The sequence below is a fragment of the Bos taurus genome, chromosome 21 (assembly GCF_002263795.3).
Source record: "Bos taurus isolate L1 Dominette 01449 registration number 42190680 breed Hereford chromosome 21, ARS-UCD2.0, whole genome shotgun sequence".
In the NCBI taxonomy this organism is placed as follows: Eukaryota; Metazoa; Chordata; class Mammalia; order Artiodactyla; family Bovidae; genus Bos; species Bos taurus.
In genome coordinates, this window is record NC_037348.1 from 19,484,193 (window position 1) to 19,499,860 (window position 15,668).

A 15,668-nucleotide genomic window follows, 5' to 3' on the forward strand; every position below is an offset into this window, starting at 1 on the left:
TCCCACAAGGCAGCGCGGGAGCAGCATGACGGGAAGAGCTAAGTCCCGCGGTCGCCGCGGATGGGAGCTGACTGAGGTCAACTTAAGTTATGCAGGTTTTAAGAAACGCTGGGTCCTGGCTATTGCGGTCATGGGCTTGGCCGCCGACGACCAGGTAAGATGGTTACTCATTCCGAGCGTACAGTCAATGCGCTCCTGCCCGTGTCCCATGAGCCACTTGGACTCCTAGAGTCCAGTTAGGACTCGCTTAGGTCTGGACCTCCCCGAGCTTTCTTTCTCCGCAGGGTCGTGGCCGGAGTGCCGGCCCCCACCATCCACATGAGCGCCCAACAGATGCAAGACGCAGCGGCCAAGGAGGAGGTTGAGAAGGCGGAGACTCCGGCTCCAGCTCCGAGCCGCAGCAGCTTCAGGTAAGGGCCACTTAGGTCCAGCCCTCTGGCGAGTAGCACCACCTTCCAGGGTCAGAACACCAGTGAATTCCCAGCTCTTTGTCACTGTGGAACCTTATGCAGATTAACCTTAGAGCCTCAGCTTTTTCCTCTTAAAGTGGAAAGAATAGTGGAAAAGGTTGTAAGGATCAGTGAACTTTTGATGAATGAGTGGATGTCGAAGGTGTATAATAAATATCACCACTTTTGTTTCCCTCATGGGATCAGAGTCTCCGATACAAAATGGGCGGAAGGGGTAGTAAGGTAAAGGTTGTTATGCGTTTTTTAGAGTTGGTCTAAGGTCCAGGGTGGTTTTTGTACTCAGCTTCAGCCAGCAACTGGCATCTTGCTTCCTGCCAGGGACACTGCCTCTGTGTGCTAGTTGTACTTCACATGCATTTAGCAGACATTTACTAAGAACCTGCTTGGTTCTGAGGGTACAAATGCAGACAATCATTCCTTCGCACAAGTAGTTCACAGTCAACCAGGAAAGACAAACATGCACACGTCTTCACCGTTAACTGATCAGTAGTTTACTGGAGGTAAGAGCTGGTTGCTTTGAAGTATGAAAGAATGAGTGTCTAACTTCTGAGGAAATCAGACAAGAGTGCCAGGAAAATAATGTGATGCTAAGAGCTGAATTGAATGGGAGCTCAGCTGGAAAAGATGAAAGGTCATTTTATGCAAAATTAACAGTCTGTGTAAGGCACGTGGTATGAATGTTGTGTAGTCAAGTGTGTGTGTGTGTGTGTGAGATGGTAGATGAGGCCAGCAGGGTGAGAAGGAATCAGAATGCTAAGAGCCTTATCTGTAGATAACAAGCAGTCTAAAACCGTTGGCCTAAACAACTGGAAGGTATTCCCTGGTAGCTCAGATGGTTAAGTGTCTGCCTGCAACGCGGAAGACCCAGGTTCGATCCCTGGGTCAGGAATATCCCCTGGAGAAGGAAATGGCAACCCACTCCAGTGCTCTTGCCTGGAAAATCCTATGGACAGAGGAGCCTGGTAGGCTGCCATCCATGGGGTCACAAAGAATCGGACACGACTGAGCAACTTCACTTAAACAACTGGAAAGATAGAGTTGTCATTAATCTGTAGGAGCTTGGATTTGTATGTTTAAGTTTGAGATATTTGATTAACATCCAAGTGGAGATACAATATTGGCTATTAGAGATGAAGTTCAAGGGATAGATGTGAGTCAGACATAGACATTTGGAAGACTCATCACACAGATGATGTTTAAAACTACAAGATACAGTGGGGCTTTTATCCACTCCCCACTGTGGGCAGTGGGGAGCTGCCAAAGGAATTGAAGCGAAGATTCTGTTGTGGTCACTCAACAATGTCAGATACTGTTCAGGGTGTTGGGGACACATCAGTGACCAAACACACAAAAATCCCCGCTCTGGTGAAACTTAAATTTGAGGGGATAGGGGACAGTAAATAGAAAATAAGAAAAAGAAGTATGACAGATTATAAGAGTGTGTCTAGTGTCTGAGCAAGTCTCACTCCACTGCAAGAAAGCCACAGTGGAGTGAGAAGTAAAAATGAATGGTGAGAAGAAGAGGGTGAGGGGTGCGTCAGGCATGCAGGGCTACATCCTGTTGTCCCCTGTGGGCCATTGTGAGGAGACAACCTCACCTTATTCTGAGAGAAAAGGGAAGTCACTGGAGAATTCTAAGTGGAGGGTTGACATGCTCATGCTTACATTTTAAAGGATTCTTTTGGCCACTGCGTTGATATTAAACTGTAGGAGAGCGAGGATGGAAGATGGGAGAAGTCTCCTAAGCAATCAGAAGACTAATGAGATAATCTCAGTGAGAAGCGATGCTGGCAGGGACCAGAGTGGCAGCTGTAGAGATAGTATAAATGGTCAGACAGATGCACTTAGAAGGTGGAACCAACAGAATTTGTTAATGTAAGGTATGAGCAAAGGAGAGAACTGAAGGGACATTCTAAAATTTTTGGCCTAAACAACTAGAAAGATAGAGTTGTCGTGAAGATGGGGAAGACTGCAGGAGCTTGAATTGTAGATTTGAGATGTTTAATTAACATCCAAGTGGGGATACAATATTAGCAATTAGAAATGGAATTCAGGTCACAGATCTGAGGTAGACATACACATTTGGAAAACAATCCATAGATGATTTCTTTTTCTCTCACACGGCTTTTAAGATTTTAGTTCCCCAATTAGGGATTGAACTCAGGGCCCCTGGCAATGAGAGTACCAAGGAATTCCCTAGATGATGTCTAAAATCATAAGATACAAGATCATCAAGAGAGAAGGGGAAGGTAAAGTGAAGGAGAGGTCTAAGGACTGAACCCTGGAGCCTCTGGCTTTTAGAGATTTGGGGAATCAGCAGAAGAGAAAGAAGGACCCTCCAGAGAGGTACTAAAAAAAACCTGGAGAGACTTTTTTTTTCCTGTGATTCAAAAGTAGGTTAGCTTTATCACATGCTACTAATATGATTGACTAGTCCATAGACTGATAACAGAACTGCTCGTAGGGCTTAATACTGTGAATTTGTGGTGACCTTGACTAGGGCACGTTTGGTGGAGTATGAAGGGCTAAGGTTTGAATGGTGTGGGTTCAGGGAGAATAGAAGACAGGAAGAAGCAGCAGGTATGGTCAGTCCTTTAAGGGGGATAGAGAAACGGGCAGGAGCTCAAGGAGGCTTTGGCATCCAGAGGCTTCTGTTTGGTTTTAGACTGGGGAAATGACTGCATGTTTTGCCGATGGGAATGATGCGGTGGAGAGGGGGAAGAATGCAGATGATGGAGCAGGAACGTTGCCGGAGTGCTGTCCTTGAGGGGCAGACACGCAGGTGGAATGTCATCACGGGAGACAAGGCAGAGACTGGGGGCACAGCTGTTCAGCAGTGGGAGCTGAAGGAAAACCTGATTGCTTCTATTTCTTTGTGAAGGTCATCAGCTGGCAGCAAGGAAGCAGGAAGGAGTTGAAGGTCTGAGGGGACAAAAGAAAGTACAAACTAGCCATCCAGGACAGTGAATGGGCAATTAAGCAGGGGATGCGCTGTGTGATTGCCAGCTGTACTGAGGGCCCACTTGATGCTGGAAGTCATTAAAGTAAACCAGCAGTTCCCAGCCTGGGGCCACTGTGTCTCCAAGGAGACTTGTAGCAACGTCTGAAGACATTTTTGATTGTCACAGCTTAAGGGTCAGTACCTAGTTAGGTAGAGGCCAGGCTGCTGTTAAGCACCCACAGTGCTCAGGACAGCCCCCCTGCCAAAGAATCCCCCTGCCCAAAATGTCAGTGGCACCGAGGTCAAGAAACCATGACATGGAGAGAGGACGGTAGGCACTCCTGTGTATTTTCCTCTGGCCACCTGTGCCTCCTATTTTCAGTCCTCGTCAGCCGTTTGAAAGACATGCTGTGTGTGCAGACGTGCTTTGAGGATGGGTGTGAAGAGCCAGCAGAGCAGCACCAGAAAGCTTTGTCTTTCCCTTTCCTGGGCTGCCTTGGGGTGAACCACTTGTTCACTGGACGTGGGAAGCTTAAAAGCTTGATCTTGTCTGCACCCTCAGTTAAATGATTCAAGCTCCGGATCCTTTCTAGTTGGAAAATCTTGCCCTATTAAAGGCACAATGCTGGCATGTTCAGACTTCAGAAGGCTTAAGTGTTTGACCTGCAAGTCCATAGAAGAAATTATTAATGGGGAACTTATAAGGTTTTAAACATTAATGTCATCTCAGAGCCTCATACTCTGTCCAAGGAAATCTCAAGGACAGAGGAGCCTGGCAGGCTATAGTCCGTGGGGTCGCAAAGAGTCCGACACGACTGAGCGACTGACTAAATAACAACAGAGCCTCCTTCACAGTCAGTCTCAGCATGTAGCCGATAAGCTGGCAACCTGCCGAGATGCTAAATCATCTCTAAGATCAGGCAGAGCAGGAAGGAATACACTTGTAATTCCTGAATACCCAACAGTGTTACAGTTTTGTTTTGTTAAATATCTCCAGGAAAGCCAGTAGACAGGATGGTGCTCAGATAATAGTATTCTCTGGATCAGAGCCCACCGTAGTTCAGGTGGCTGAGCAGGTACAAACACGGATCTGATCTGTGCACGCGGGCAGGGTGCAGCAGCAGGTTTGCTTGAGTCTGGAATTTAAAAACACAGGTGGTGAGCAAAACTCTGAACCAAGGTAAAGCCCCTTAGCCCAAGGCCTGGCTTCCCTGTTCCCCTATCAGTACTGTTTCTCGACCTGAAAATGAAGAGTCCTGAGCAAGAGATAGCCAGAGGACAGAGCAGACTGGCGGGTGGCGGGCAGGGGGGTTTTCAACTCAGCAGTGTCTGGACCAGTGTGGTGAACCCCTGAGTTCACATCTGACTCACCTGGGCTACTTCAGAAATGGATTCTTAGGTCCCATCCAGAAATCTAGGGCAGAGTGGAAGCATCAGAGTCACATGGTCCTGCCATTCAGCCAGCCTGATATCCACTGGTCTTGGTAGGGGCTGGCAAGTTGGCCCCTACCCACCCACCTGTGGCCAGTTGAGTGATTTTTATAAATAGAACTTTATTGGAACATAGTCACACCTATTAACTCACTGTTGTCTGGGCTGTTTCTGCACCTCAGTGGCAAAGTTGTGTAGTTGCAACAGAAGCATCATGGCCAGCAAAGCCTAAAATATTTACTCTCTGGCCCTTTACAGAAAAAATGTGCAGGCCTCCACTCTAGGGGATACTGGATTTTTTTTTTTTAAACAACAATGATCTTTATAAGTATTACTGTAAGTTTATTTTGTCTTTGTTTTTAACAAAGATAGTCGAGGTATCTGTGGTTGATACAGCAAGAAATAGAGGTTTGACTTAATTTTTTAAATAATTTTATTTATTTATTTTATTACTTATTTTTGACTATACTGGGTCTTTGTTGCTACATAGGCTTTTCTCTCGTTGCAGCCAGTGGGAGCTACTCTCTAGGTGTCGTGTGTAGGCTGCTTGTTGCAGTGGTTTCTCTTGTTGTGGAGCACGGGCTCAAGGGTGTTCAGGCTTCTGTAGTTGCGGCTCCTGGGCTCTAGAGCACAGGCTCAATAGTTGTGGCGCATGGGTTTAGTTGCCCCGAGACATGTGGGATCCTCTCAGATCAGAGATCAAACCTGTGTCTCCTGCATTGGCAGGCAGATTCTTCACCACTGAGTTACAGGGAAGCCCATGTTTTATTTAATTGCAGAAAGAATAGTATATAGAGGACAGAAAAGAGTGATCTGATTATACCAGAAGAGATAAGGGAGGATGGGGATTATGGATTAAGTTCTCTTTCCAGCAGAAAGTCATTAGCTGTGTCCAGAGTCAGCAACTCAGGGAAACAGCCACTGGAGGACGGTGTTCACATATGCCGTGTTCTGGCAGCACCAGAAGTGTTGGGGGCAGCAACCTCAGCAGCAGGTCGGGCAGAGGGCGGCTGTCTTTTGTTACCAGTTTGTTTATGCTCTTGGCTTTTTTTCAACTACGTGGTTGTTTTTTGGGGTTTTTTTGTTTTTTTTAATTGAAAAACAAATATCAGAACAACTTTACCTAAAATTTTTCTTCTAATTGCAGCATTTACCCTCCAATTCCAGGACAGGAAAGCTCTCTGAGGTGGGCAGGAAAGAAATTCGAGGAGATCCCAATCGCACATATTAAAGCATCCTACAACAAGTAAGTGCGGAAGGGACTCCTGGGCAGGGCTGGGGGGGAGGCTTCTTTCCCCTGCAGGGGGGCGAGCAAGTCACATGGGCCCCGGTGCACAGCACCCCACCAAGTATTCCTTCTTGTTTGGGGAAATCTCCTCTCTTTTTATAAAGTTGATTCAGAATAAATGGAACTGTGAACTGGGTGCCCGTATCATATTGTTAAAGATTCCTTTGCTATCCTTGGGAATTGTATTTTCTGGTTCTGCTCCAGAGCTAGAGTATATTTTAGGGCCAGAAGGTCTTCCTGTGAAAGTGTAGTTGTTAAGTGTTGGTACTGGGGATGGATGATTAATAAATGAGGGAGATTATTTCAGAATATAGGGTTTACTAACAAACTAAGCAAAGGGAAACCTCCAAATAAGGGTCAACTTAAAGTACTTGCCCTTGGTCCACTGTGGACCAGGTCTCTGCCTTTGTGGGGCTGAGCGAGGTTGGAGGATTCGCATTCTGTGTGGCTTTCAGATGGTGCCGGGGAAGTTCCCAACTGTGTGTTGGCAGCGGAAAGCTTGCTGACATCAGTGACATCCTCACAGACCAGCCCGCACTTAGAGATGGGGTTGGTATTTGGTCAGCAGTGGCCTGCGAAGCAACTTAGAGGACAGTACAAAAGACGGTGGATGGTCAGGGCTAGAGGTGAGGCGCCAGGCAAGGTGCCGTAGGACGCGTTTCAGCTGTCATCTTACAAGCCCAGAGTCAGAGCCCCTGGGTGTCCCTCTCTTCTCAGGCTGGTAACGGTTAGGCTAGCTCTCTTTGTGTCTTTGCTTTTTTAAAGAGGCCTACTCTGTAGAACTCTGCTGAGGTTGTCTCGGGGACAAGCAATCCTCTTGTGCTTCTGTTTGGTGTAGAAGACCCAAGAAGCCGTGGGAGGGAAATGGCAGCCGTAGCCAGGCCCGCAGCAGCTGGCCCCAGCCCGGGGCTGGTTCCAACAGGTCACCTTATAACCACCCTCCACTTCCCCTGCTTGTGAGTTCTCGAGGGCTTTTCAGCCCATGAGACCGGGTGGTGATTAAGGGGGGAGTGGAAAGCAAATCTAGGGATTTATGGAAGTTATTCTTAGTTTTAATTTAACTTGTTGAAGACTACTTATGTTTTAGAGATATATACTGAAATACAGATGAAATGATGGGTCTAAGATTTGCTTCAGAATAATCCCTTAGTAGAGAGTAGAGGAGAGTAGAAGAAACAAAGTTTATAGATGAAACCAGATTGTATATTAGTTACTAATTGTTGAAGCTGAATGGTGAGCCCAGGGGAGTTCAGACTTTATTGTATCCGCTTTTGAGTATATTTGAAACTTTAACAATGAAAAGTCATTAAAAATTACGTGATGAAAAGTCATTAAAAATTACGCGATGTGAAAATTCAATTTATTGGGGAGGTGGGGGGCTGGAGAATGCCAAAAAAGATTTTGAATCTACTTTAAACACTGTCTGCAGGGAAGATGTGAGGGGGAAAATACGCCACCCCTCCTGTGGATGACACTCAGCGCCCTCAGATCATGGCCTTGGTGTAGCAGCTCAGGCTGCTACAACAAAGTACCAGACTGGGTGGCTGAAACAGCAGACGTTTATTTCCACAGTCTGGAGGCCACAGGTCAGAGATCAGCATGACAGCAGGGTCAGGTTCTAGCAAGAGCTCTTCCATGCTGCAGGTGGCTAGCTTCTCCTCATGTCCTCACATGGTGGAAGAGACTGCTGAGGCCTCTGGGGTCCCTCTGACAGGCCATTGATACTCGCAAGGGCTCCACCCTTATGACCTCATCGCCTCCCAAAGGCCCCACCTCCCAGAGCCATCACATTAGGGGTTCGAATTTCAGCATGAATCTAGGTAGGGGGACACAGACTTTCCATGTATAATAGCTTCTTGTAGAGTTTGCGACTTGTCAGTTTTCAGAGGTTTAGGGGTTGATTCTGACGTTTTCTGACGCCTCCTACCAGAGTTCAAAATCTGATAACCTCAGGGTGGAAGCAGCTAAATGGTGTTTTCCTTGCCTCACTGGGGCTTGTCTGGGCATAGGTTGGTGCTCTCTCACTCCCCTGAACAGACATCATATTCTGTACACCTTCCCTCCGTCCCCAGCACACAGATCCACGTGGTCTCGGCCGCTCACCAGCCCCTTGCCCGCGCCTCCTGTGGCACAGAGGGGTTTCGGAATGCCAAGAAGGGCACGGGCATCGCAGCACAGACAGCAGGCATAGCTGCCGCGGCGGTAGGTGTCTGTGTGTGTGTGTGTGTGTGTGTGTGTGTGTGTGTGTGTGTGTGTGCGCGCGCGTGCGTGCGTGTTCTTTCCGGCTCCCTCTGTGCTGGGCTCCGCTTTCTGCACGGCTGATCACCGGGAGGAGGATTGTCCTTGCACTAGCCCTTCAGAAGCACGAGTTTGCCAACTCGTGTCGGGTCCCCTAACGTGAGGGTAGCTAGAAGGAGCAGGGGCCAGGTGCTGAAGTCTCAAAAGGCCTCCTGGATTTAAAGACCAGAGGGCTGGGTGGGGTGGGGTTGTGGTGAGAGTCCACCTGGAGAAGGTGTGGTGTGGTGAGGACGCTTCTGCAGTACTAGACTGAGCATGAACTGCTGCAGATCTTTCTAGAAGCAAATTGGCAGTGTGCTGCTGTTAGTATGTATTTATGGAGTATCTACTATGCAAGCTTCCCTTATGGCTCAGCAGTAAAGAATCCACCTGCAAATGCAGGAGACTCAGGAGATACGAGTTCAGTCCCTCGGTGGGGAAGATGCCCTGGAGAAGGGCATGGCTACCCACTCCAGTATTCTTGCCTGGGAAATCCCATGGACAGAGGAGCCTGGCGGGCTACAGTCCGTGCGGTAGCACAGAGTCGGACACAACTGAGCAGGGCAGAGCATATCTACTACACACCAGATACTTTATGTTCATTATCTTGAATCCTCGAAGACCCTCAGTATTACCCACGTTTTTAAGAGTCAGTTGGGATTCAGAGTGTGTCGCTTGCTCAGAGCCGTGCAGCCGGTCAGGTTCCCTGAACTAACCGCCCAGGTCTGGGCCCAGAGTCTGTACACTGGCTGCTGCGACACAGGCTCCACAAAGGTTCACACTGCCAAACCCAGCGTGTCCCCTGAAGGAGACCCTGACCCTCGAATGAAGCTCCATGCCCCGAAATACTGACAGCACTGTATTAGTGACCATCAAAATGCCACCAACGGCCACTAAATGAACACGTTATATACACTTAGAAAATAATGTCAGTGTTAACTAACGGTGGCTTCCGCATGGTGGGTTGAGTGACTTCTGTGAGTTTTCCAGACTTTCTGTAATAAACCGCCTTTATAATCAAGAAAGAAAGCTTTCAACTGTAATGAAAGATTTAAAATGGTCAAAAAATACGCTCTAAGAGGGTACTGAGGCTCAGCCAGGAGTCCAGGGATTATTATGGTCTGAAATTCTGCATTTATCCAGAGAACAATCTGAGCAATATTTTGAAGTATCCACTAGGTGGCAGTGCCGTCCCGGGCGGAAAGGGCCCCCAGCTGACTGCACTAGTCTGTCCTGCACCGTAGCCGTCAGCCCTCTGCTTCCTTCCCTGTCCTCTCCTGTTTGCCTGTGTGGGTGCCTGTCCCCTGGAGCTCATAACCCTGTCACTCCAGTGGGTGGTAGCAAGGGCTGGGGTTGTTGCAGTTCTTTCCCAGGAGCACTAACCACTTGCTGCTCCTCGCCAGAAAGCTACAGGGAAAGGCGTGACCCACGTCCGAGTTGTGGTCAAAGGCCTGGGGCCCGGGCGCTTGGTAAGTGACCTCGCTTCTTCACAGTCCAGCCTGTGCGCTTCGTCCTTCAGTTAGTGAGAGAAGTAGGGGTAGGGGCAGAGGAGGGACTGGACTTCCCTGATGGCTTGAAGTTTGTCTCCGTTGCTTCTGATCCACTGAACCTCTCCAGGCCAGCCCTGATCACGTAGTTTCAGTTTCCCAGACGCTTACTGAGTGCCTGCTGGGGACAGGAAGGGGTTCCCTGGGGCCTGTCACAAATGAGTCCCTCGGGACAGACTCATGGGTGCAGCAGGGAAGCTTGTGCCCCGGGTGCTGGGAGCCCCTTGGGTGTGATCACCAAAGTGATCACATATGATCCCCATAGAGGTGACATTTCTACTGATTTCTCAAGAATGACAAGGGACTAGCCAGGTGTGTTTATGAGTTTGGGGGTGAGGGACTCATTCCAGGCAGAGGGAACTACAAAAGCAATGCTTAAGACGTGTTGAGGTTTACAGTAGTCTTTGTCTTTAAGTTGTAAAGGGCAGGGTGGGGCGTGGCAGGTGGGACCCGACGTGGGCAGCGCTGAGGGCCTGGGGGAGGGGTTGGGAGGAGGGGATTGGATTGCGGGCGCAACCCCTCATCCCTGTCCGAGCCCTGTCTGGACACCGGGGCATCGTCTCTGGTCCGTGCCATCAGCCTGTTCCTCCTGCCCCTTCCAGTCTGCCATCAAGGGCCTGACCATGGGGGGCCTGGAAGTGATCTCAATCACAGACAACACCCCCATCCCACACAACGGCTGCCGCCCCAGGAAGGCGCGAAGGCTGTGAGGGCCAGGAAGCCTACACCTGACACCATCTGCCTCCAGCTGGGCCTCGTGGAAAATGCACTGTCCAGCCTCTCCAGGCAGGGCTCATTGAGACCCTGAGACAGTAAGGGAGAGCTTCACCTCCTGACTCGGGGGCCTCTGCTTGTTCCTCTGACTGGAAAGCGGCGTGGCTAGAAGTGAGGCCGTGCCTCTCTTGGACACAAGGGGAGTTAAAGGACAGCTTGACCCAGACTCCCAGCAGTAAATGCTGTTTCTCTTCTGAAAAAATAAAATTATTTCCACCATCTGTAGTAATTTGTGAGTTTTTGGTTAATTTTTTTGCTTCCAGCATTGCAGACCTAAACCTCCCTGCAGTTCCTGAAAACAAGACTGTGAATTGAGGTGAGACCCTCAGTGGAAGGAGTCAGATGTAAATATGGGCAACTGAGCACCAGACACCGTCCCCCTTGGCTTCAAGTATTTCCTCTTTAGCCCCTAAACCAAGGTTTCAGAGCTCTTTAGCAACTTTGCTTATTAACTTGTAATTTGACCCCAAATTGAGAGGTTTTTGCCCCCTACCTCTGGAGTATTCTGATAGTAGGTTTCACTGTTAATGGAAACATCTAAAGTTAGCCCTAACAATACAAGAGAATTGCCCTGGGATCGGGTTTTAAGCGTGAACCATCACCTCTGCTAAATGGTCTGTGGTTACCTAAATGGGAAGGAGATCCAATAAAAGAGGGAATATATATAGGCAATTCACTTTTCTGAACAGCAGAAACCAACACAGTATTACAAAGCAACTATACTCCAATACAAATTTTAAAAATAAAGATGTCAACCCTTACGTGTAAAAAAAAAAAACCAGCGTGAACCATCAGAGATTCCCCACAGTCAAGGCATCTTTCCACATTCCATGGGCGTCAGCAGTCCGAACACCCAAGATTGTGTGGCCCTGAAGGAGGGAAGGGAGAATGGTATAAAACAGGAATTAGTGTGGATGGTGGGATGGGCAAGCACAGAGCCCAGACAGAAGTGCAGGAAAGGGAGTCCCCACCCAGGTGAGCTCAGCCGGCCCCACCAAGTAGCACTGCCTGCTCAGCCTGGGCTCTGGGGTCACTGGATGCTACACAGAAGCCACAGGTGGGGGCTCCAGGGGCCCAGCCGGAGAGACCTCTCCTTCCTCAGACGAAGAGGACCAAGGATGAAAGCATCACAGGAGATGAAAAGGTGCACGACTCTCAGAGGTGAGTCTACAGGAAGGGCCTGCTGACCTCTGACAGGTTTCACGTGGGCCCAGCCAGCCAAGTGCTGCGATTTGCCTGAGCTCCGTGTAGTAAGTCCACAAACGCCCTCTCAAATAGGAAAGCTGCTGTGCTGTACAGGCTAGAGAAGGGAGAAAGACCATGATCTAGATGTGAATTTAGGAGGAAAGTGTCTCCCTGCTGCCTTCTCCATCCTGAGAAGGACCTATGAAGGATAACTTGTGACCAATGACTAAGGAACCCAACTGAAGGTTTCTGGTGTTAAAGCCACTGCCGTAGGGAGTTAACACTTTTCACCATAAAACTGCATGTAAACATGATGCTTAAAAAACACAGGGCTCATGCGGGCCTGGAGCAGTTAATCAGAGCAAGAGGCAGATGGTTCAAAAGAGGGGCTTACTGGTGGCTCAGATGGACCTGGGTTCAACCCCTGGGTCAGGAAGATATCCTGGAGAAGAAAAGGACAATCCACTGCAGTATTCTTGCCTGGAGAATTCCATGAACAGAGGAGCTGGTGGGCTGCAGTCTATGGGTTCGTGAAGAGTCAGGCACAACTGAGCAACTAACAATTTCACTTTACAGAAGTGCCAACAGGGTCAGGATAAGCACGTTGGAGCCCTTGAGGACCAGCAGGGGCAGGAGAAGGACCTGTCCCCCGAGCCTGGCCAAAGCTCCAGTCACAGGAACGCAGCCTCTGCCAAAACTTCAGCCCCTCAGAGGCAGAGTGAAGAAACACCCTGACTGCTCCAGCCTCTGACCACCCAACATCCCCAAGGGCTGAATCCAACAAGAACCAGAACACACGGCAGTTTCTGGTCCATCCTTGGAGGGCATGCCTCCGAGGGAGCAGGTGTGGAACTGCTCGGGAGGGGCATGTGAAGAGGAAGCACAGGTGGTCTCCATCATTCCAGAAGTGAAATCCTCCTTAACGCTGTAGTTTTAGGAAGTGTTATTCCCAAGAGGGCTTTGAAAAGGACGATACTAAGAGTGCCTACAAGTAGCACGCTGGGGACCTTAAAGGATCACTGGTCTTAGACCAGAAATAGCGGAGGCCTAGGAGCCAGCTGGGGTGGCGCTGCTGTCAGGGTGCCCTGGAAGATGACACAGCTTTACTGCTGGGAGCCCCAGGGCCCTGCTGGGTCCAGGCTCTAAGAAGCCAGTGAATGTGTGCTTTCTTAGACTATGCATCAGAGAAGGCAATGGCACCCCACTCCAGTACTCTTGCCTGGAAAATCCCATGGATGGAGGAGCCTGGTAGGCTTCAGTCCATGGGGTCGCTAAGAGTCGTACACTACTGAGTGACTTCACTTTCACTTTTTCACTTTCATGCATTGGAGAAGGAAATGGCAACCCACTCCAGTGTTCTTGCCTGGAGAATCCCAGGGACGGGGGAGCCTGGTGGGCTGACGTCTATGGGGTTGCACAGAGTCAGACACTACTGAAGCGACTTAGCAGCAGCAGCAGACTGTGCATGAGTTCAGTCGTGTCCAATTCTGTGCGACCCTGTAGACTGTAGCCCACCAGGCTCCTCTGTCCATGGGGATTCTCCAGGCAAGAATAGTGGAGTGGGTTCCCATGCCCTCTTCCAGGGGATCTTCCCGACCCAGGGGTCAAACCCACATCTCTTACGTCTCCTACATTGGTAAGTGGGTTCTTTACCACTAGCATCACCTGGGAAGCCCCTCTTAGACTATCACCTCTTAATCATGGGGTCTTGACCTCAGAGAGTGGACCCTCCTCAGGGGGCACTAAGGCATCTTCACTGACCACTTAAGGCTTTATTGTTCACCCAAAATGCCAGTCTGCCTTGTCCCCACTGGCACAAGCCCTTCTCTGAAGCCAGCCTGCCAGGCCTGAGACACAGGTGGCCATGTGCTTGCACTTCCCCTGGGCAAAGAAGACAGAGCCCAGCCCTGGGTCCTGAGTGTTTGCACAAGCAGAGTGTTGGCATCAGCACGTGTGACACACTTCCTTGTTTCCTGGCAGCAGGGCCTCCGGTTATTGCTATGAATTTGTCTGCAGCTCAAAGCTGGTGGCCTGGGACTGGCTACATGAAGAAAGCCTCTCCTCCCCTCTCCCCTCACTTCTCCTCTCCTCTGCAGGCGAAAAGGCAAATGTAGTTTCTTTCAGCATAGATGCAGTGTTTTCCCTCCTTTCAGTCAAGGTCAGTCACTGACACTGAGCTGTACCGTCACCATCAAAATAAGCCTGTTTAACACTCAAGTGATCAAACCAGTCAATCCTAGAGGAAATCAGTCCTGAATATTCACTGGAAGGACTGATGCTGCTGAAGCTGAAGCTCCAATACTTTGGCCACCTGATGGGAAGAGCTAACTCATTGGAAAAGACCCTGATGCTGGGAATGATTGAGGGCAGGAGGAGAAGGGAGCAACAGAGGATGAAATGGCTGGATGGACATGAGTTTGAGCAATTCCAGGAAATGATGAAGGTCAGGGAAGTCTGGCATGCTGCAGTCCATGGGGTCGCAGAGAGTCAGACACGACTGAGTGACTGAATAACAACAAAACTCAGGTACCTGGATGCTCGCAGAATATAACCAGGCACTTTAGGAGAAACCACTTTCCAATCACCTCTGCCTGCAGCCTGACTCTGATGTGTCCATTTGTAAAAAATGCGTGTACGCCTTCCCCCGGCTTCCTTTGTTCTTTCCTTTTCCTACTCTGGATAGACCCATTGCTTTTCTGGTTTTGGTATTTTAATATAATTGCTTTACAATGTTGTGTTCATTTCTGCTGTACAACATCATGAATCAGCCCCATGTGTACATATATCCCCTCCTTCTCGAGCCCCACCTCCATCCTGCCCTTCCAGGTCATCACAGAGCATGGAGCTTAGCCCGCTGTGTGCCACAGCAGCTTCCCACGAGCTATGTTTTACACGTGGTAGTGTACATATGTCAGTGCTCCTCTGTGCCTGGAATTCACAGTTCCCACTGAGGTATTTCCCTCAGTGGAGCAGTATAGTCCCGGCTCATGGACGTGCCCTGGGACCACAGGGCCAGCACAGCACCACCAGCACCTCCAGGACACGCCATCACTTTCAGTGTGGCCAGCATGACCATGTGCGAGGAGCTGAGAGTTCAGTTTTATTCCATTCAAATTAATTGGAATGTATTAGGTTGGCCAAAAAGTTCGTTTGGGGTTTTTCCCGTGACGTGCCATAGAAAGAGCAGAACACACTTTTTGGCCAACCCAATAAATACTTGAGGCCGTTGGCTACCGTAGTGGACGGTGCGGCTGAGACGGGCTTCCATGTGGGTGCGCGTAGGCAGAGACGCATGCTCACTGACTCACTGAGTAATGGAAGGAGACTGCAACCTAAATGCCCATCAACAGAGGCTAAAGAAATTACAGTCCATCCGTATAACAGCATGTTAGCCCTGAAACAAGCCAAGATGTATCTGCTAAGTGAAAAAGCAGAGGTTGTGGGTGGGACGGGCAGGAGAGTATGTGGAGGACAGTCATGCATTGTTGTAGAAAAGGGCAGGATTTGTATACATAAATGCATATGCATTGAGTTATCTGGAAAGACATACTCCAAATGGTAACATTCTCTCCAGGGAGAGAAATGATGTGACTGGGAAACAGGAAGACTTTTTACCTTTTCCACCTTCAGAAGAAGTTGCCATGTACAGCTGACCTTGAACACCAGGCCTAGGGGCACCCACCTTCCACGCACTTGGAGATCCACACAAAACATCACAATGACCCTCTGGATCCACTGTTCATATCCACGGATTC

At 49.3% G+C, this 15,668-nt stretch overlaps 1 protein-coding gene across 2 annotated transcripts; it reads left to right on the top strand.

The window, feature by feature from the left end:
• Positions 1-40: 40 nt before the first annotated feature.
• MRPS11 (mitochondrial ribosomal protein S11) lies at positions 41-10,947 on the top strand. 2 transcript variants are annotated; one of them, XM_024981705.2, is made up of 6 exons: positions 41-154; positions 285-410; positions 5,990-6,088; positions 8,203-8,332; positions 9,770-9,876; positions 10,557-10,590. In XM_024981705.2, the coding sequence occupies exons 1-5, from the start codon at positions 90-92 to the stop codon at positions 9,830-9,832; spliced, it is 483 nt and encodes a 160-aa protein (XP_024837473.1). In that variant the 5' UTR covers positions 41-89; the 3' UTR covers positions 9,833-9,876; positions 10,557-10,590.
• Positions 10,948-15,668: the final 4,721 nt, after the last annotated feature.

Coding starts and splice junctions, on each gene's coding strand:
- MRPS11 (XM_024981705.2), top strand. CDS start 90: ATGCAGGTTTTAAGAAACGCTGGGTCCTGGCTATTGCGGTCATGGGCT. Junction 6,089..8,202: donor ATTAAAGCATCCTACAACAA/GTAAGTGCGGAA, acceptor CTCCGTCCCCAG/CACACAGATCCACGTGGTCT. Junction 8,333..9,769: donor CAGGCATAGCTGCCGCGGCG/GTAGGTGTCTGT, acceptor GGGTTGTTGCAG/TTCTTTCCCAGGAGCACTAA.